The sequence below is a fragment of the Mastacembelus armatus genome, chromosome 6 (genome assembly GCF_900324485.2).
Source record: "Mastacembelus armatus chromosome 6, fMasArm1.2, whole genome shotgun sequence".
In the NCBI taxonomy this organism is placed as follows: Eukaryota; Metazoa; Chordata; class Actinopteri; order Synbranchiformes; family Mastacembelidae; genus Mastacembelus; species Mastacembelus armatus.
In genome coordinates, this window is record NC_046638.1 from 16,089,178 (window position 1) to 16,111,840 (window position 22,663).

General features: G+C 40.0%; 1 protein-coding gene across 1 annotated transcript; it reads left to right on the forward strand.

Annotated features, from left to right (window-relative positions):
• Positions 1 to 1,610: 1,610 nt before the first annotated feature.
• nrn1la (neuritin 1-like a) lies at positions 1,611 to 20,175 on the forward strand. Its single transcript, XM_026311187.1, has 3 exons — positions 1,611 to 1,725; positions 3,872 to 4,022; positions 19,884 to 20,175. The coding sequence occupies exons 1-3, from the start codon at positions 1,611 to 1,613 to the stop codon at positions 20,173 to 20,175; spliced, it is 558 nt and encodes a 185-aa protein (XP_026166972.1).
• Positions 20,176 to 22,663: the final 2,488 nt, after the last annotated feature.

The following is a 22,663-nucleotide window of genomic DNA, read 5'->3' on the forward strand; positions in this document are numbered from 1 at the left end:
ACCCACACAAGCACAGGGAGAACATGCAAACTCCACACCGAAAGGCCAGGTTGTGAACCCGGTACCTTCTTGCTGTGAGGCAATGGTGCTAACCACTGTTTTTTGAAAGTGTATTTCTCTGTGCCAGTCTTCTGCATATGCACTAAGGATATTAAGTTTTCCACCCACGTATTCTGCGTCCAGTGCACAGTTCAGTTAGACCATGATTAGCATCTAAACTAGTTAGTTGGTTCATTAGGTTTAGGAAAAGATTGTGGTTTGGGCTCAAATAACTACTTCCTTAATCTTTGGCTGCACTGCTGCTCTGAGATTTGCAGAGCAAACATTAGGGTTAAGGAAACTTACTTTCCCTCTTCAGCATATGGATGTGAAAAGAGTCTTCTAGTGTCAAACTCTGCCATTATTCTGCACAGTGAAGGTAAAGTAACAATATGAATGTTTGAATGGAGGAGAAATTCTGCTTACAGGATTGAATAGATTTGCTCTGAGTGCCCCAGACAAGGCAGGGAGGATTTCTTACCTGACCAGTTCTCCTGATAAATGACAGGACAAGCACAGTGAACAGTTGTGATGAATAATAATGATGTCAATTAAACAAGCTGTTGTTATTACTAGATTTCATATCCATTTTAATCAGCTCTATTTTGAGTTCCTCTCTCTATAACCACTGTTTCTCATGTATATGCAGCAATTCAAGTGTTCATTGTCAGTCAATAGGCAGGTGTTTTGTCCGTCATGAGACAGGAGCTTTGAGATGAATGAATAAAGAGATGAATTCAAGTAGAAGACAGACAGGAATAAGCAACAGATGGCAAAAGAAAGAAGATGCCAAAACTATATGTTGGATCTCTTTCATCTCCCTCTGTTTGGCTCCAGAGGAGGGCAGGTATGGAGACAACGGGTGATACCTACATAACCCTCCTTAAAACCCTTTCATAAAGATTTATGTCAGTCATTTATTGAATGTTTGTCTTTCTATTTGAGCCATTCAAGCGAAAACTGAATTAGTTTAATTTAGTTTAGTTAGTTTAATTATGACTACTTATGTTAGCCGATTTCTGTTTGGAAGTATTACATTTTTATTGTAGTTTTAGTGTTTTATTATCTGTACTTCATCCCAGAAACAGAGAATGACTGTCTTGCCAGTGTTATTTCAGTCCACATGGAATCTGGTAGCAATTTCCCATGAGGAGCTCCTTCAAATTATAGCTAGTTTGCAAGAAAAGCAAGTTAAAGAATAATGCTGTAATGCTGCTTGGATCATTACAACCCATGGCAACCTCTATGATCAATATGTTGTGTTTCCAGTGACTGTTTCACAACAAAAGCAATCCTACTTTTCACCAGTTGAAAGTTTAGACAACAGTAAGATGTATTATTATTAGCAGCAGTAATATAATACAGCTCTGATATTTTGTCAGAGAGTAAATAGTGCTCCTCAGGTGGATGATCTATATGCAGCATAGAAAATGACAAACTTTGCCACTGAATATTCTATTCTGTTCTACTACTAGGCCTATATATAGAGATAGTGAATGAAACATTGGGTTTTATTTATTTATATTTATACATGTCATTTAATAGTTAAACTGTACACCGCAAAACTAGAAATGCTGAGAAAGGTTAAAAATGTCAGGTTGAAGAAGGAAGTAACACTAAAAAGTTCAAATAAATTCATCTTCTGTTTTTATGGAGCTTTAACCACTCCTCTAAGTCTTCTCCTCTGTTTCACACTCATTTGCTGCTGCTTAAAAGATGAAAAAGGATCATGCTAATCAAACAGTAGTGCTTGTGTACCAGAAAAGGTCTGGTTTGCTTCTGTGTGTACACAAAAGCTTAGTTCACTGCTACTGCAAGCCTCCAGAAATGATGGTACAACACCAACACAACTTAATGTTTGTTAATTATTATTTCAACATACATCACTCAAACGCTCATCTCGCTGCAAGAATTTTCTCCTCCCTAAGTCTGACTCAACAAACAGCTTTGGGCTTTGGTGAGATGCTGTAAATAGCTATGCACAAAATAAATGACTTGTGAGACTGGGTTCTCAGGAGTGTGTGCTTGTGCATTCATGAAACGTGCACTTTAGTGCCTGATTTTGAAGTCCTGGTTGAAGGTTTATCGGGGGTTTCTTTGAAGATATGAACAATAATTCATTTTCTGTATGGCTCCCTTGATTTTGACAAATGCCTTTGAAAAATGATTCATTAAATCACGCTAAAAACGCATAGGTGTATGCAGTTCTTCAATCTTGAGACCTGTCATTTAAATACAATATTAAAATCTGATTCTTCTTTCTCCTCTTCAGCAAAGCACAGATTGCATGTTGCATCATTCCTTAATATTTCAACATATGTAGGAATCACAGTAGACACTTCTTCTCCACCAGCAAATGTCCTAACAATAGAAACAGACAACTGCCAGGTTGCTACCTGGTCTGTTTGACACCTGACTGATTAATTAGTGTTGGATCCGTTTCTGAAATATTATTTTGGGTTTGTGCAGTTAGTGCATGAAGGAGGGGTTTAGACTGATTTAGATTTACTGTTAAAGCTGAACTGCTGATTTTTATATTAACAGTAGCTACTATATTTTCCCACTTTTTTTTTCCTTTCAACAATCCATTTACTTTAAGTGCAGCTAATGTTTTGGGAAGTATGGCATATATAATGTTAAAGGAGAGACCAGGTTAGACATTTTGTCATGTTGCTGCCTGTTCTCATCATTATGATTTTAAACATGTTTGAGTTTTGTGAGGTAATCCGAAACATCAATATTATGCAGCAGGAGAAAGGAACAAATAATATTCTTAAATAAGATTCAGGTTTCTGTTTAAGCCCACTTTGGGTCTTTGTTTGATCTACTGTCGGCTAAGTCTCCGAGTACACCTTGTTCTTTGTGCTGTTTAAGAAACTGCTTTGCGGCGTCATCCCTGTTAGTTTGTGTGTCTGCAATCGGGCCGTGTCAGTCTGTCTAGTGCTTATCAGTTTTGCATGAACTTGTTGCCATTTTTCTCTGACTGTATTTTGTAGATTTACCCAGGGAGCTAGTAAAGAATGTAGAAGGATGACCGACCCATGCTCATTTCCATCTGCTACACAGTAGGTCTACTCTTGGACCCACTGAACAAATTTGCGATGTGTACTGTGGTGTAGCTATTCCCAGATGCCTTTAAAGCTTTCCCAGCATTGCTAATCTAATAACAGTCTCTATCATCCTGTGGGTTATTCTCTGCATTTACCTACTCGCTCTGTATTTCCTGTGTTCTGACTATTAAGACTAAAATATTCACATATTGTGATGAGTGTGGAGTCTTTGAGGATTTCATTAAACCTAAGGTGTGTTCTTATCTTACTCAGTTTGGATAATTTAGGCTCGACTACATTCAAACATGTAATATTTGTGTTTTCTCTCTGAACATAATCTGATCACTGAAGATAAATACACAGTGGCCTCTCCCCCTCCAGTTTTACCTCTATTTCCTGGTCAACAAGCCATGCTGTGTCTCATCTTTGATGTGGGCAATCGATCAGCAGCTGACGTTAAACGCTGTATGAGTGAGCGAGGAAAGGATTGCAGGATTGCAGATGGACACACAGCTGTGTCTCGCTCTGTGAGAATGGTGGAATATACTCAACCTTTCAGTCGATTACTGAAACAAGCAGCTGCAAAGACATTCACTGCCCAGTCCCTCAGCCTGCACACTAGTCTCATCTGCACATTGGTCCAACAGCTGCATCTGCTAACAGAGAACACAGAAATGCATTTATTGTCAGTTGATGTACCTACTCAGATTGACTTTGCCATTTACATTACATATGAAGTTTAACTTTCTGTGTGTACCTGTGGCTTTGTGCATGTTTTCCAGTGCTGAGCCCGTGTCCTGTTGCTGTAGCTTCAGCCAGAAGGTGTCACTCCATCTATAAGGGCTTTGCTCAGTGTCTGATGGCTCTGGGTGACAGTCTGACAGACAGCGCCCGCAAGGATGAGGACATGCACGAGATACACTCAATCTGCAGGTCAGTGCACACACACACACATACAATGCCAGGTCAAACACGGAGATGCACGAACACTCTCAGAAAAAATCGCAAAGCACTGAGTCAGTTAAATAGGAAATCTGCCGACTTTCAGTATTCAAATATGCATTTCCAAAGCCGACAGGGCAGGCCGGTCAGTATTAGTGAGTATTCAGGTACTTTAGGAGGGAGGGTTTAGAAAACAAAGACAGAAGCTCTCTGAGGAGAGCTGTACACATTCTCAGAGCTGAGTAGGCAAGGCTTTTGAAAAAAAAAAAAAAGTTTAGCCAAGCATTTTACAATTCCACAAAGTCTGTCTGCTATCTGTTATCAATAGGGCATGTCCATGGCATATACATCTGTACAGAAGGACAGATCAAAGTCTTTGCTCTCTTATCTCTCCCTGGAATTACTCTTGACCTGTTCACATGCAGTTGGAGGAATAATGTTTTCCTCAACTGTGTATGAACACTAGTACATTATGACAAAGTTAATATAGATAGAACAAGTGTTGGCCTGAAAGTTTCATGGCTGTTGTAAAGGAGAATTAGGGTGTTCAGAATATGCAAAAGTGAATCTGGGCTTTAAAGGTGTTACATTTAACACATACTTTAAATTTCACTCTTCAACGTTATTACCTGCAAAAATATGAACACTGCTGTGACAATTAGCTGCTTGCACAGTGTATCCGACCTGAGCCCCTAAGCCTGAAACAGAAGGATTTATTTAAATAGATACTCCAGCAAGTTAGTGTTGCATGTATAACACACTGCCCTGTTTGTATTACACACTTTGCATTAATAAAAAGAATGCAGACATACAGTATGCAGGCATGCACTGTGAGGTTGTGCTTTTAGCTCAGTGCTAATGCTACAGTGACAATGCTGGCAAATTGTTGTATACTTTTTTTAAGCATTTATACCATCTTAATTTTACCTGTTGGCATTGTAACATTTGGTAATTACCACAAATCACACTGTTTTGTTATTAAAATCAGGTTGAAGGCCATCCAGTATGTGGCATTGTGATTTTCCGTGAAAAAGCACAGAAAAAAATGCTAAATTCATTGAAATTCTGCCAAGTAGACTGTAAAAGGTTTTATTTGTCATGCAGAAAAGTCATTGACAAGCAAAACTAAAACTAAAATTAAAAATTGATTGAATTGATGAGGATTATATGGGAGGAATGTTAAGTATTTTATTTACACAACAAGAATGACTGCATAGATTTATGCATACTGGCTGCTAGATTGTAATAACTCTGCCAGGTGTGAGCTGAAGTTGAAGAACAAATCACTTCCAACATGTTTATCTTCTTCGGTATATCATTTGTTTTCTACAAAGGCATCACAGATCATTTGAGTGATTTTAATCTCCATCTCAAAATCAAACTGAAATTGAAATTGTCCCCACATTCTGTGTAAGGAAACATAAACTATAATGACACTGCAGCTATTGTACATATTTTTCCACTTTCCCCCAGAGGATAAGATCATTTTAGGGCATATTTATGGGAAATGTGTACTTCCAGCCTCGGGGTTGTTTTTTTTTTTTTTTCAGTGGCAGTGGTTGCCTGACGCGCATATTGCAATTACCACTAAGTTACCAATAAACCAAATTCATTACCTCAGAACCTTGATATAGGGAATCACTTCTGAGAAATGAAAAGGACTTGCTTTTTAGATTTAGACCAAATACATAGGCTGTATCAGGTAAATCAAACATCAAAGATAGCCTTTGAAACAGTACATTTTAATTTCAATTTGACTTTAACTCTCTAGACTTGCACCCAAACAACACAGTCTCCACTCTCATACCAGCATATCTTCACTGTGCAGCTCTCTCTTTTAGCTCTCATTGTTTCAGCTTCAGGTCTCGTGATGCTGATTAAAGATGCAGAACATCTCTGAGCCACCCCCCTATTTCCCACCCATTTTCTTTCTCTCACCACTTCATTTCTCTATATCCTATAACCATTCGTCATTCCTTCCTCTTTCTCTGTCATCTCCGCTCACCACTCTATTTATACGTACCTCTGCCATCCATCTTCCAGAGAAGTTGTATCCTCTCAGCCAGAGAAAAGAGCCATTAATGTGTGAACGCTCTTAGAATAGGATTGCATATTTAAGAGTCATGTCTGTGTCGAGTGGAGTTTGTACAGTAGTAAAATCATACTCAGCTCCCAGAATTGTAACAGCAGACTGTACACAGACAGCAAGGAGGTCAGCGTACACATTACACTCAAAGTCACTGTACTGTGGGGCTGACAGTTTAAGTAGTTATTTAATGCAGTATTACAGGAGTTGTGACCAGCACCATTTTTACGGCTACATTATGAATGAGACTCTTACAAACTAAAGAGCTCTTCATTTAGCAGTGACAGCATGCATGCTCCATAAAATACAGCTTAGAGACATTAGAAAGTTGTCTGAGCTCAGTGTGTGTGACTCAGTAAACCTGACAGGAAGGAGGAACGGGAGGATTTTCCTTTTGTTCAAGACACATTTTCATTGAGAGCTACAAAGTGTGACATAATAGTCCTTGAGGAATATCTAATGTAATGTACATTATTCTGTGAGGATGCGGGCATGTACTGTACAAGCCTCGTTTGGAGTGGGGGTAAGTGTGACAGGAGGGCCAGTCAGCTGGTCAGGTCACCATTTTGATCCAGGCTGAAATATTTCAAGATGTATTTGAACACTATGGCATTGAGGTTTGTAGTGAATGATGAGTATCTGTGTTGACATTACTATTCTTTATTTCTAAAATGTAGAAATAGTGTTTGGTTTAGTGGTGACTTTTGATTAAAGCAGGGATAAGGGAATGGTTCAAGAGAAATTCTTCACAAATATAATAACAACTTGTGTAAGTGCGTGTGTGTGTCACCATGGCCCTGCAGCCCACCCAGGGTACCACTCCACTGTTGTTAAGTCTCTTCTATTCCTTGAGGTACCAATTAAACTACTAATCCTGCAACCCAGCCACCTTAGTGTGAGTGTTGCCTAATGCAGTGACATAAGAGTTCACACACACATCCACACATCCACATAAACACTTCCCCCCAATCTACACTCTCACTGTATGAGACTTTTGCTTTTTTCTCTTTTCTTTCATTTCCTCTCTCTCCATCCTTCCGCTGCTCTCTTTATTTCCTCCTCCTTCTTCTTTCACCTCCCTCCATCCCTCCACTCTGTTTTTTTTTGTGTGTACTTCTGTGCCTCCCTCTCTCCACTCAGGAGCATGGTTTTACCACTTCTATCAGAGCCACCTAATGAGGAGGTAGCATGGCACTCCCCTCTGAAAATTAGCAAGCATGTACACACACACACACACACACACACACACACACACACTACCGTGTAGTCTGAATAGGAGGCTGTGATTTGCATCTAGGCCAAGGCTGCTCCATTGTGAGAGCTCCCCCAGGAGTGCATCACTGCTTTTATTCCTGATATTCACAATAGGCATTATGCTGCTGCAATCATTCACTGTGGATCCAGAGTAGCTGAGGTGAAAAGGAAATATTTTGGACTAAAGAGACAGAGGAAATAGGCACAATAGAATTAAACACTAAGCTTTTGCTGCAACTTAAACAGGAATAGCAGAGGTTCAGATGAAAAGTAGGTACCACTTATATTAGGGTGAAGTTTTCCAGGTTTTATAAGTTGTCAATAATAAGTTAATTAATTGTTAAAATAAATTTTAATGCTACAAATGATATTATAATATGTCAGTTATGTCATAATATAGTCTGTTCCTATTTATACAAGAAGAAGGCTGGGGTTGCCAGGTTGTAAACTCACATTTTGTGCAAAATCTCTTTATGTGTTTCCTTGGACCCCTTAAAGGCACTGTTTGCTATTTGAAGGCTTTTAGGTACAGAACCATTTAATAATGGTATATCAACATGTGTAACAGCAGGCTCAAGGCTGAGCAAAATGGTAACTATCAGAACTGCATGGCTAATGGCTGAGGCTAAAAACCTGTAACATATTACTATTAGTGAGGGACAAACTGCACAACTTTCATCCATCCATACATTATCTATACCTGCTTATTCCTAACTAGGGTCATGGGGATCTGCTGGAGCCTATCCCAGCTCTCTTTGGGTGAAAGGAGTCCATCACAGGGCCACATATAGGACAAAACAATGTCTAGACAGTTTTTAGCTCAGTCGAAAGGTTAAAAAAGATTTGTACATCTTTACAGTGCAGCCACTGAGCTCGTTCAGGCTGCCTAACTCAAGTCTGCCACTGCACTGATATGGCCTATTCACTATTACACCTATCCAATGTGCCTTTTAATCATCGTTGTCAGTACTCTGCTCACTCTTTTGCTGCCACATTGTTCATGTTAATGCTGCTGCGTTTTATATAATATTTCTAAAGCCTGACCTCCACCTCAGCATCCACCTGTAGGCTCTGAACCTGCATTCCCTTGGGGCAGCATTAATATCATCACTCCTCACTCCCTGCTGTTATCAGCTTCTCTGTGGGGAGTGACGAGGTCAGAGCTATAGACACCTTTAAAGATTAACATTCACACACAGTCTATTCACCAGTTGGCTGCCTGAAATGTAATTATGAAGTTTGGCCTGTACACCTTAATTAGGTTAAACTCTGACACTATACAAGTAGACAGCAGCAGGAAAAGAGTTCACCATTCAGAGGTGAGCAGTGTCTCTTATTGTATTTACACTATGCACGATCAATAAGCACCTCTAATTACAAATGTAATAGGACAGCCCAGATTTATTATGGAAATCAAACAAACAATAGCAAAATGAGTGGAGTGAGTTTGAATGCTCAGTGGTATATCAAAGATACCAAATCATCACAGAGGGATTAAAGGCTTATCGAGGTTTATTATCAGAATGTCAAAAAAAATCTATTATCTTCCAGTACATGAGCTTTGCAATCTGTAAAAAAAAAAAAAAAAAAAAAAGTAATTATAAAGGGCATGATACCAATCAGTTAAATCTGAAGTCTGAAGAGAGGTCTCTCCCAAATAACAGGATAGTCATTGCCTAACAGTTCAGAAACTCCTAATTCAGCCCTTCTAGCTGAAGTATTTGTAAAGAAGAGGAGCAAGGTGAAAATGTGTTTCCTTGGTTGCAGTGACACAAACAAAAGCTGGAGTCTACCGATCGCTAAAACGGGTGTTATCAGAAAACTCTTTCTCACAAGGTTGAATTTTCTTTCACTCAAGTCTCCTTTCACAGCTGCCTCTCTATTTGCCTTTATATTTTTATCCTCTACAGATTTAGATAAGACCATTCGTGCTTTCATTGCATCTCATTGCCTTCTATTCCTGCTGTAGTTTAAAGTCCGTTTCAGAGCCACAGCTCATTTAGGATGCAGCTGTTAGGATTTAAACTGCTGCCTAACAAAGACGTGAATATTCCCAAGGTTCAGCATCTTTCAAAGGTTACCATGTAGATTTAGAAATTATTTAAAGGGGCAGAACGGAACTCTTTTTTTGTATACATTTTTTCACTCTCATTTTTACAAAAAGCTGTCACATACAAATACGTATGAATGATCATAGCTCTGTAAAATCCTCAGCTGCTCACAAACCCCACATACAGCGTGCATAAAAATAGTCACTCACTGCTCAGACTTTTACTGCTGAGATCCAGCAGTTGCAAAATATAGATCAATTCTTATATGAGTGGAAAATGAGAAGAATTTTTTTTTTCTCCTCAACAAGGTAAAGGAAGTCTTCTTGAAGCATGTCAACCTTGTAACCCTGATGAAGGCCACTGGAGCTGAACTGTGTTGGTTTACATATAAAAGCTTTGCCAACGTCTTTCCCAAGAATAGCTGAATTCTTTCAAGCATCACACTGGAGTTGAGAGGCTGCGACATATTATTTTTATTTATTAATTTTTTTTTTTTTTTTTACCTTTTAGTACATCAACCTTGGACAGAATAGTCACACCACTTTCTGAGGTTTCTGCATGAAAAAAAATGCATTATTTTCGTCTGTGATATAAAAGACGACAATGGAAGCAACAAATGAATATTTTAATAATTGATTCACTGGTTTATTTGTCAATTAAACAGGCTTTTATAAAAGAATATAGAGAATATATAATATAGAGATTTTGACAGTACAGTGTTGAAAACACTGAACCTATTGAAAACAATATGAACCTTAAACAAGTTGGGTAAACATTTAATAGCGTGCATGTAAACACAAATTATTTTTGGGTGATGACATTTAAACAGATCCTAAATTTTATTACATTAAAAAGGCCCTTTTTTTCTAGAATTTCACACTGAAAGCAAAAGTGAGAGGCACATTAGCCCTAATGACGCGACATGCTTTCAGACATGCACTTGAACATTGCTAGACATTATCCTGGTGAGCTGCATGAAAAACATAATTGTCTGAGGAATATAGACCAGACATTACTCAGACTTTTTTTCCTAAGAGCTTGCCTGTAAAAAGTCTGGGTAGTTTTGTAGCTCGAGCTCCGATGTGTCTATCATATACTCTACTTGGCAACACTGCCCCTCTCTGAAACAAACTGGATTTTCTCCCCAGATAATGTCCCGCTGTGGCTGCAGGTGTTAAATTGACAACTCCAGACACTCCAGACTATCTTTGGACGTGATTCTCATGGCATTGTCAGGAGTTTATATGAGAAGCAGAAACATTTAATCTACACTGACTCCGACCTGCGTCAGTCATCAGAGCAGTGGTGTGCGTGCGTGCGTGTGCATGCGTACATTGTCCTCTATGGGCTGTAGCTAGACTATAGCTTGTCTTAGTCAGTGTGGAGCGACATCAGATAAAACAGAAGTCTGCCTGCTCAGTGAGATGTCCAAGTTACTCTGACAATTGACGTTAACAGAACTGTAAACATTTTATCCTTCAGGGTCAACATCTTACTTTTAAAATATCATAAGAAATTCTTATAAGTTGGTGCTTAACATGGCTTACACTGAAAAGTCATCTTTATTATTAAAAACAAGAAATGTGTAATGAAAAATATGCCTACAGTTAAATTTAAAGCAATTGTGGTATTATGTAGCACAATCTACATTTCATTTCACTTCATTTTCTTGTGCTTAGTCAGGGCCCGGTCACAGGGGCAGGAGTCTAAGCAAAAATGCCCAGACCCCCCCCATCCCCAGACACCTCCACTAGCTCTTCTGAGAGGACACTAACAGTGTTCCCAGGCCAGCCGGGAGATGTATCGTGTCCTCCTCCAGCGTGTCCTGGGTCTTCCTCTGGGCATCCTCCCATTGGAAAATTCCCGGAACACATCCTAAGGGAGACATCCCAGACGGATGCCCAAACCACCTCGACTGGCTCCTCTCAATGTGGAGGAGCAGCAGCTCTAACCTGAGCTCCTCCCGAATGACTAAGTTCCTCACCTTATCTCTAAGGTCCCAGTCACCCTGCAGAGGAAACTCATTTTAGCCACTTGTATCCACGATACGAAGCTAAGCACAAGATAAGATCTTGGCTCAGGAGGTAGAGCAGGTCGTCCACAGGCCAAAGTGTCCTTGGGCAAGACACTGAACCCTAAGTTGCTGTTTCACCGGTATATGATTGTGTGAGTGTAGAAAAGCGCTATACAAGTATAAGACCATTTACATATCAGCCCGGACAGCCCCACAAAATCACCCCCTGCTGCCTTGCCACTGTGCAGCTGATTGACTGCAGTGAGCTTCAGTCCCCATTCTCTGCCTCCTCTAGGGGGAGCATGTGGGATTGAGAAGGTCCTCAGTACTCCTTCCATGCCCAATTATATTCCCAGTAGAGGTCAATAGTGCACCCCCCCCCCCCCCCCCCCCCCCAATGTACAGTGTGAATAGCGCACTGCTTCTTACCAAGTCACTGGATGATCTCTTCAAGGTCAACCGAAAGTCCGGCCTCACTCCTCCCACATCCATGTTTTTGCTTCTGCAGCTTGTGCTGCTAGTACTGCTTGACCTGCCGATATCTGTCAGCTGCCAGACTCATCAGGACTCTTTCTTCAGCCTGAGGGGATCACTTGCTTCTAGTGTCCTCCATGGGGTTTGAGGAATGCTGCCACGACAGGTACTGAAAAACCTGTGGCCACAGCTCCTTTTAGCTGCTTCATGCATGGAACATAGTCCATTTGGACTGAATGTCCTCAGCCTCCCTTGGGATGTGTGAAAGCCTTTCTTCACCCGCGTGTCCAGAACATACGCCAAGAGGTCATCATGGTGGAGTGAAGAACAAGCTCCCAGCTCCATTTTTTTTTCTTTTAAGAAATGCTTCCTTAATTTTACAGCCTTTTTAAATGGTCCCGATGATACCTGTTTTCATTTTATGAGACGTTGTATAGGGGGAAATAAAAGAGTTCTTCATTTTGTTGTACTGTAACATATTTTTTAATCAACTAAATTAGGCTATATCGGGTAAAATATACCTGACATTAGTGATGGTGTTACTACATGTTACATTAGTGTTCTAGGGTTAAAAAACACTGACTATTAGTTTGCTATTCATACATCCAGCCTTGCCTCTCAAAAATTAAAATATCAGAGGTTGTGTCTATGGACAGGTCACCAGTCCATCACAAGGTCACATAGATCAACCTCACACACTCACACTCACTGCTATGGGCAATTTAGAGTCACCAATCAACCTGGGAGGAAACCGGAGTACCCGGAGTAAACCCACGCAAGCATGGGGAGAACATGCAAACTCTACACAAAAAGGTCCCTGCTGGGTTATGAAACCGGGGCCTTCTTGCTGTGAGGCAACAGTGCTAACAACAAATCCATCGTGCTGCCTATCTGTGTCACAGAACAAGGCAATTGTACCTAGTGAACATGCAGCACGTTGTATAGTCTATATCGGGTAAAAAGGCGATAGATACGAATGTGAAAACATATTTATGGTTAAATAGAGCGGAGGGAGCATTGTGATTTGTGGCTGTACCTGGACAAGTTCCTCAGGGAATTTTACAGAATTCAGGGTGACTGCTCATTAGCTGAAGCTCAGTAGAAGATGGCTGATGCAGCAGGACAATGACCATACACCTCAAAGTAAATTTACTGATTTCAAACAGGAACATACATCATTTGGTGGGACCCACTCAGAAGAATTATATAGACAGAATTATATAGATATATATATATTATATATAACATTAACCCAGCTCCGATGCTGTGGAATGACCTCCCATAAGACGTCCTAAGAATATATCTGAGATAAAGCCATTCTGTAAAGAAGAAAGGTTCAAAATTCCTCCTGAATGCTTTGCAGATCTGGTCCCCAGCTACAGGAAGTTATTACTGCTGCCAGTGGCAGTTTCACCAGTTATTAAATTCATAGGTTCACTTACTTTTCCACCAGTGCTGTAAATGTTTAATAGGTATGTTACATACAGACACAAAAGATTATAAATGTTTGTGTTATTAGCTAAACACATCACAGGACAAGCACAAGACACAGTAATAACTAAAGCATACTGTGTTTGTCTTAGGACTTCAGATCAGATTACATTTTTTGACCAACTATTTTGCCACTTGCCACTGTAGCTCCCTGGTCCAGCTGTTACAGCCATATCAAATTTTAATTAAAAATATAACAATGAAGTAGTCTTAAAACTGTTCTGTCATCCTGCATTTGTAAGGTACTCCACCTGGGGTCCTGACACCAGCATTTCGAAACTCTGCTCTAATTCGATCTTCTCAGAGTTACTCCCTTCCACAATATACCAGGTACAGACTGTGTCGCTGGGCTTGAACATACTGTACTTTTTTGTTACTTTAAATTCTCTTGTGTTGTTCTACAATTTCACTATCCTCTATTTTCCCAGCTTCCTCTAATCCGCAAGTGTTTTTTCTCTGCTAAATGTGTGACATATTGCTCCAGATGTCAGTAAATGTGTCCTGCAACACAGAGCTGTGAAACCTAGTCAACACCCAGATGACCATATTGCTGTGTACATTCATTTCAAGTGGAAAAACTAAGCTCAGAACTGGGGTTTGGAGGTTTTCACATATCAGCAGCAGCATGTTAGCAGCAGAACAGACGTGCTCCCAGGAGATTTGATTATTGTGAAAGCAGCCGGTTGTCTGTCAGTGTCCTCACTGTGTTTTTGCTGTCTCTGCACCACCTGTGACTTGAGCAGAGGCCTGCACATCTATGCTCACACACACACACACAGACATACACACAGACAAATACAATACTGCGCCACTGCACATTCGCTTTCTGACTTTGTCATTCTCTTGCCGTCTCTTGAACATACTGTACTCCTACATGTGCTTTTTTTTCCCTCTATAGCCAGATGCTACCCACACCCACACACATTCCCCTACATCATCTGCTTGTCCCACAGCAGCAGGGAAGTAGCCGTCCTCCCTCAGCAGCTGCTCTGTCAGGGATGGACACTGGAATATTTAAGCGCTGGACACAGGCCAAGCACACATAATTTATACACACACACGCACACATGCTCACACACATGCGGAGTCATCAAGGGAAGCCAGGCCTGCAGTAGTGGTGGTTGTTATTTTTTATGGCACTGCGTGTGTTGAGTGTGAGTTTTTAAGCAAATGCCCTCAAACTGACATTTAGTACAGAAAAGAGTCCTCCAACATGAGAAGAAGCTGTCACTTTATTTTTTTCTTAAAGTGATGTTTCTGTGTTCTGTGACGTATGATGGAGGAGTTCAGTTTAGATGAGAATTACAGCTCCAGTTTGCAAGATTAGTAATACGATAAGATGTCAAGGCATCCCGACATAAGACCCTACCAAAGGAGAGTATCCCATCCCATCATGATTTATTTTATTTGTCTAAATTAGATTCAGCTCCCTCACCAACTAGAGTGATAAATCAAGACATTCAGAAGCAGTCAGACTCACCCACATTAGATCGTTGTGTCTTGTCTCCCTTTGCTATAGTATGACATATCAAATAGTGGATTGATGACTTGATTTTGATCAGTTACGGTAAAATGAACTTACATTACCTTATAGCTGTCACTGTGCAGAGCTGCTTTTTGCAGTGTTATGGTAAGACATAAAGACCTTAAATGGTTAAAGGGACAGTCCTGACATTTTTGGAAAATTTTAGAGACCAAAATATTAGAGCCCATCAAGTCTAAAGTCTTTAAGGTAATTTCAGTAAAATTTCTCTGTCTTTACAGAAATAGTTTCAAGATTTCATTAGCTTAACTAAGCAGGCCTATTTAGATCCTGCAAGGCAAGGATCACAGGACGGAGGCAGACAAATGCATTGGTACTGTTTAATAGCCTTGCCAACTAGGCTGTTTGCACTCAGTAACTGGTGTAAAACCTCATAAGACAAACCGTCCTTGAAAATGAGAGTCAAATGTGGTAATATCTCTTGCTGCAGTTTTGTTGTTAAAAGCAGTAAACAGGCTGATTTGAATATTTTAGCTTAATGCATCATTTTCAAATGTAAAAAAAAAACAAGCGTGAACAGCTAAAGACCTCCCCATCCTCCCTCCACAATATGTTACAGTATATTCATGCACTTAACATCTATCCAACTATCATCTATACCACTTTTTCCTATCAAGGAAGTGTAGCCATACCCAGCTGACACTGAGCAAGAGGCCAAGAGGACATATCACCAGCCTATCACAGGGCTGACACATAGAGACACACTTACCCTCACTTAGTCACCAGTCATCCTAATGTGCCTGTTTTTGGACTGTCTGAGGAGAAAACCCACACAGTCATGGGGGCAACAGGCAGACATCACACAGAAAGGCCAGGATTTCATCTGTTAATTAGATACAGTGCTGCTGTAGTCAGCAGAAAACAGTTTCTTTTATCGTTAACATTGAAATGCAGCACCCTTGACTCAAAGAATGACAGACTCACAAACAGTGCGATATAAATTTGTAACATGCGCATTAGTGGCAGCCTGTCAATTCTTCACCCCACCAGCCACAAAGTGTGATTCAGTCAGCAAGTATATTAAAATATTTGTAAATATTTATGAGTTAGTTTTAACATTTTAATTTTACTTGAAATTAATTTATGTAATATGAAATTAAGTGTGAAATGTGTTTTTTCTCTTTCATATTTCTTCCCTAATGGGCACCATCACGGTACACAATACTAATTCAGCAGTGGGTGTGTAAAGGGCACACAGGACAGTGCTCTGACACCACTGCAGCAGGGAAATTCATGAGTGGTTGGCTGAGTTGCCACCAAGTCTTGCTCTATCAAAAAATGTAGCTTATTCTTAGAAAAATTAAGACTTTTAGCCACTCAGCTCCACTGTTTAACAAAATGAAGCGTTAAATTAGGTACTGAGCTCTGGCTTCTTCATGTTGACTGTACAACTATCCTCATGTACACTCTGTAGCCACAATATTAGTTATTGCGAACTCCATTAAGCCAGTTCAGCAGATAGCATCAAAAAGGAGGAAGATGACATGGGGGGGGGGGGTCGAAGATGAAATTGTTAAATACTGTCGTCTTCTCACCGAAGCAATCTTGTTCTTTTTTTTTCAGCTCTAAAGCTTTTTTGTTATCAAGAGGATCTTTCTTGTGTTTGAGAAATAGAGATTAAGTAGCAGAGCTGAGCTGTTGGATAAGTGAGTTTGCTTTGCTGAATCAGTTGTAGAGTAAACATAACAGTTTAGCTGATGATGGAGATGGTAAAAGCTTTGTGCACTAAGCTACACAACAGTGCAGTGTTTGTGTGTAAGCAGAAGGCCTCCAGCTCTGTCTCCTGCAAATTATCTTCACATACAACTAAACTCATTCACTCATTCATTATCTATACCTGCTTATTCCTATTTAGGGTCACGGGGATTCCAGGGCTGAACATCAATTAATGGGGTGGAAGAACGTGCCGTGGTTTCAACGACAGAAACATTCCGGTTAAAATTAATGCAAAGTTTAGTTAAATAGAAAAATGTTGTGTCTCTTTTCACTTTTAAAGCAATTCATGACGAAACCTTGACCCCATGCTGCCTGTGTCTGAATATAACCATAAAACTGTGTTATGTAAACTGCACTCACTGTTTTTGAATATTATCCTGCAAGGCCAGACACTTTGACAGAAAACAAATATATTATCAGTGAATGTCACCCTGATATGTGAGTATCAGTGCATGTGTGACTTGCCAAATACTCTAGTTGTTCCTTCTACAATGTGTCTGTAATGTCTGGGAGACAGGGTTAAACCCAGGTAATCAGCAGTCAACACTGATTAGCTCACTAGTATCTTTAGCACCTCATATGTCAAATAACCTCTGTCTACACATTGTAGTGGTTACTCGAGCGGTCTCCCTTTCAACAGACTGCTCTATTAGGGCTGACAAAATGCTGATTTTCAACACAGTGTTATCTTCCATATGTTTGTAGCCATATCCAAGAGTCACCTGTATTAAAGACAGGTGCAGCCAGCAAGAAAAAGGGGATGCAGTCTAACACAACAGCTTTGAGGTTAATGGAAGCTGTTTTTTTTTTTTTTTTTCTACTTTTGTGTTATAATAACAGTTCCACTTTGCTTCCACTGTTTGGGCTAAACTTGACATAATTCATCCTCTGTCCTAAACTGATGGAGATTAAACTCAAATTGATTTTCTCTGGCCACAGAAGCTCCCAAAATGTCAGACAGTTTTCGTCAAGGTTCAGATAAAACTTTACATGTGTCGCGTCTGTGAGACATAGAGATAAGTGTAAAGTTCTTCTGTTGTGAAAATTGGAAAGCAGAACGCTGTCTGCCCTGGCAATAATAAGCACATCAATAAATATATGGACATTTTTTCTGTCAGTGTACTTTAAGTATTTAAGCTTTGCTAGCATTTGAGTGTTTAGTGTCAGGCAGATGTTGCACAGAGCCATCTGCTTCTGCTCTCCCCACTAGCCCTCCCTCCCTGCTCTTCTAGTTAACGCTCAGCCAGTATTTCCTCAGAGACAGCTTAGCTAACACATTCATGATGAGAGGAAGCATTAGCAGCCAATTACAGTCAGATAGACTCAACTTGAAGGTTACTGAAATAAAGTTTAATGCTGTGTTTCACAGACGTGTATATAAGAGCTCTGTGTACGATAATTCATTGTGTCTCCTTTTTCTCACCTTTTCCACCTTCTCTTTCCCCTTTGCCTTCGTCAGTTTTATTCCTCGTTACTCTTCTTTGTTCTAAGACAGTGTTTCAAATCTCTGTTTTGCTTCTTATGGTTATAACAAAGCAGTGATTCAACGAACAGCCAGTTCCTGACAGCTCTTCCATTCTCTGAACTAGTAGTGACCTTTTCCTTCAGAGTGGAGAAGCTCAGCAGCGTAACTGAAGGAGGATTCGTTGTTGCTTCAACCTCACCAGTTTCAACATCACTATGCTAATATGCTCACAATGGCAACTGATTTTTACCATGTGTAAGGATTAACATATTCACCATCTAGTTGAGTGTGTGTCCTTTTGATACTGAAACACAGCTGAGCCCAGTGACAGTGTAATTAGTTTTGCAGGTTTAAAGTGTTGTAGAAATAAAAATGTTGAGCGGATGATGTCACTAAAGGGATTAGAGTTATTAGTACAGTTAGTAGAGAGAAACTTGAATGTCTGAGGGACAGCTCATGTTGGATGTTTTGGAGAAAAAGCCAGGCAAGCCAGATTGAGATGGTTTGGACATGTTCAGAGGAGGGACAGTGAATACATTGGTAAAAGGATGCTGAGGTTAGAGCTGCCAGGAAGGAGGCCTAGAGGAAGACCAAAGAGGAGGTTCTTGGATGTAGTGAAGGAGGACATGAGGATAGTTGGTGTGGGGATCCATGAGGATAGGGTTAAATCGCTGTGGCGACCCCTGAAGGGAGCAGCCGAAAGGAAAAGAAGAAGACAAATGTGAACCTCCTAGTGGGACTGGAGAAATGGTCAATTTGTGACATATCACCAGCATCTGTAATTGATGATGGTACATGAAATGTCATTAGGAATCATCTTTTGGGGAATCCTTTTGTTTACACAGACTGTCATGGCGATCCATATTATTGTGACCTAAGTGATGGACTGACTGCCAATGCAGTCTTACAGATCCACAGTCCTCTTGTGGCTAATAAAACTGACAAATCAGATGGACACAGATAATGTGAAAATTAGCTTGGTGTTAAGTCTGTATGCAGATTTACACATTTTCTACATTACGTATGGAGACAATCATTTGCACTATTGTAACATTGTCAGTGGCTTTAAATATGGTCTGAAGATTTCGAAGGAAAAAACCTAAATAGCTGATGAGAAATATCTAAAAAAAAAAATTTTTAACTTTATTTGAGATAAACAACGTTTTCTTCCACAGGTGCTTAGATTTGGGTTCCCATCACCTACCACGTTCATGTGCCATATGTTTGTACAAAATATGTAATGATGTGTGAATGACTTTTTTATTCATTGGGTTTCAGGTCAGATTGAAGTTTAAATTTGAATATTGCTCATGCCATTGCTTGTTTAAGAACAGACACATTTCCAACTGAGTTTGGGGTGTCGTGTCCCAGGTCTCATCTGAAGGTTTCCTCATGTGTCTCTTGTGTTAAATCCCACTTCCCTTCATTACATCGATTTCACTTGTGTCTTTTCCTTGCACTTGCAACTTAGTTCTCCCCACATAAGCTGCAAGAAAAAAAATGCAAGGAGAGAGAAATCAAAGAAATGTTCAGACATGTCCTTTCCTCCATTTCTTTATCTGAAGCAGCTAATCACCAACTGATTTTTGATTTTGTGTCCTTGATCCTCACTCCTCATTGCCTTGCTATGGTTTCAAAGGTAGCAGACCAGACTGACTTCCAGGTTGAGCAAGGATCAAGGTCCAAGGACTGATGAGATCAGGGACTGTGGACTGCAACCCATATCCATCTGTCTCCTCTTCCTCTTTCTTTCTGCAGATCGTGGGATGAGTTCCATGATTGTGCAAATGTGGCGATGGCCGGCTGTCCGGAGGAAGCAGCAGCTGTATGGGAATCTCTCCGTCAGGAATCCAAAAAGATGCAGTTCTCTGGAAACCTCTATGACATGTGCTCCAACCGCAACAATCACCCAGGAGCCTCAATCTCCCCACATGGTTCTCCCAGTCAAGAAGAGATCAACCAGGAGTCTCTAAGAGGGCACGCCGATCATCTGGCAGGTCATATTCTCATGCTACTGTCTCCTCTGCTGCTGCTGTGGTTTTGGATATAACTACCCTTAAGAAGTGGGACTAGTGTGAATAGATGTAAACTTTGTGTATTTTTTTCTTCCACTAGTCTATGGACTTTCCACTGTCTTTTTTTTTTTCTTCTGCTCTGCCAGGGGTTGAATATTTCTAACTGCATGTTCAGAGAGGCCTGACAGTCTATTTGGTAATGTGTCTTTGAACTGCCTGTGCCGTTTCATGCATATTCTCTGCCTTTAATTAGTCTACCTGTCGGAAACACACACAAAAATCATAGACACAAAAACACTGTGCAACTGTGCAGCCTCCTGACATATCTCCCTCTGTGTCCTATGAGTTTCTATTTAATGATTTCAGGGGGGAGGTTGTTTCCCGAGTGTAATGAGAGATATAATGTCAGCCTGGTTGATAAACCTGAAAACCAAGGGATGAAGAGGTGAAATTGCCGCAACTAGTTCCAGCCAAACTTATTATCAGTTTAACAGAATGAACTGTTTAATAAGTGGGAAATCATACCTGGCTTGCCATCTTGCAGAGTATATACTCTCACTTAAAGTGACAGGTGTTTCCATCATTTTGTCATTTATCCAGTGGGACCAGGCTAACAGAAACACTTCTCTGTATAATACAGTACATTTCAACAGCAGCACAAACTATCTTCCAAAATGATCATACAGTCGAATCAACAGCTCTCTGATTCAGCCTGAACAAAAAAAAAAAAAAAAACATCACCTTCCTGAAGGAGGATTTACTGGAGGACTGTTGGATTAGGAATTATTGCATTAGTTTTAGCCAGGCAAACCTAATAAACTGACAAGTAGTAGGAGTCTTGATAATAATACTCCCCCAAAAAGAAATGATTGGACGTTCAGAAAGTCTGACATTGTTTACCTAAACGTAGAAGTTTTTAGCTAAGACATGTGCTGCACTGGAAATTGGCTCTGAGGTTCAGATTTGTCTGAAAATGCTTTGGGACAAAGTAAGTTTTTGGTGCTACTTTTGAGTTGTGTTTGATAAACAGCATCTTTGAGTCTATTACTAAATCTACATACTGAATATATGCAGTCATATTGGATCATACAGGATAAAAAAGACTAAACAAATTTAAATATGATGAAGGAGCATTTACATAGCGGCAGTCTTAACTGCAGCGCTATAAAAAACTGATTGATGTGAGTAGATTCATAATAAGAGCAAAGTTAGTATTTGCTGAGAAACATACACATTATTTCTCTTTTACATGAAACAATGAGCAGCGGATAAATTGTTATAGAAAAATCAGCTGCAGTCACATGAGTTTTGAGCTGAAGTTAAAGTGAAGCCAGAGTACAGTGGAGTTGGTTTTCGTTTGTTGCTTGCCCAGGTGTAAAATCCTGAGGGCCTCTGTCTTGGCATCCTGCACTGTGGCTCTACAGTATGGGACCAATATATTCTCTAATCAGAATCACAGTCCTCACACATGCCAAGTGGATTTCATGCTCCAGGAGTTGTAGCTTGGCCCTACTGAAGCTGCTTGTTATTCTAAGTGGATGCGAGTAACAGTTGTTCTGTCTGGCCCAGGATCAGAAATGCTATCAGATTAGAGATAGAGGGAGCAAGATGAGTACACCTGGAAAACAAACATCATTCTGCCTAGTTAAAGGCTGAATCCACCTGTCTAGCAGCGAGTGTGCTTTACACAGGGGCCTTAAGGTTGTAGGTTTACTTTGTTTCTCCACAAAAAATAAATCAAAGCCGGTCTGACTTTAAAGAGTTACGCTGGAATGTGAAGACGTTCAAAACAAAATTCTCAAAAGGCTGCGCTAACTTAAGGACGGACGGAACTAAATAAAAATTGATTATACAAAGAGATCCAAAGTGAGCTGTTTCACCTCAGCAGCTGATTGAGTTGACAGCAGCAGGATTGTTCAACATACCTACAACATAGAACACAGACGTATAGCAAACACATCTGAAGACATTAAACTAGAGTTATAGAGTTATATACATTGGTGAAAATTTTATTTGGCTTGTCAATGTCAAAAGCCGACTTTTTATGCTTTTGTTCCTCTGTTTGAACATTGAGGAATCCATAAACCCAGCAGCTAAGATTTTCTTTGGGGTAAATTTAAGTGCAGTGAAACTAAGAAGAAATAAAGAAAGTGAGATTTATTTTTTTCTAAAAAAAACAAAAAAAAACAAAACACCAATCAGCCCTGAGCTATTTTTTACATGAGGGGCCTCATACAAAGATATGCTTGGATGGTTTAAAGAGGCTGCTGAAATGTTGAACTTTAATTAAAGTGACAGAAATAGCAATTAGTGGCCTCAGTGGCTGATTCACCAAGGTGCAGCAGTTTATCTCCATGGAGTTCAAAGAAGATGTTGTCACTGGAGGCTAAATCTGAGAAAAACTAGACACTAGGACACATAGGAAAATCATATCAGATGTCTGTATGAATCCAAGGCCATAGTGAGGTCAGTCATTATAACCTTACCGGTAGCATTGTTTTTTATGAATATATCTTGTTCAGA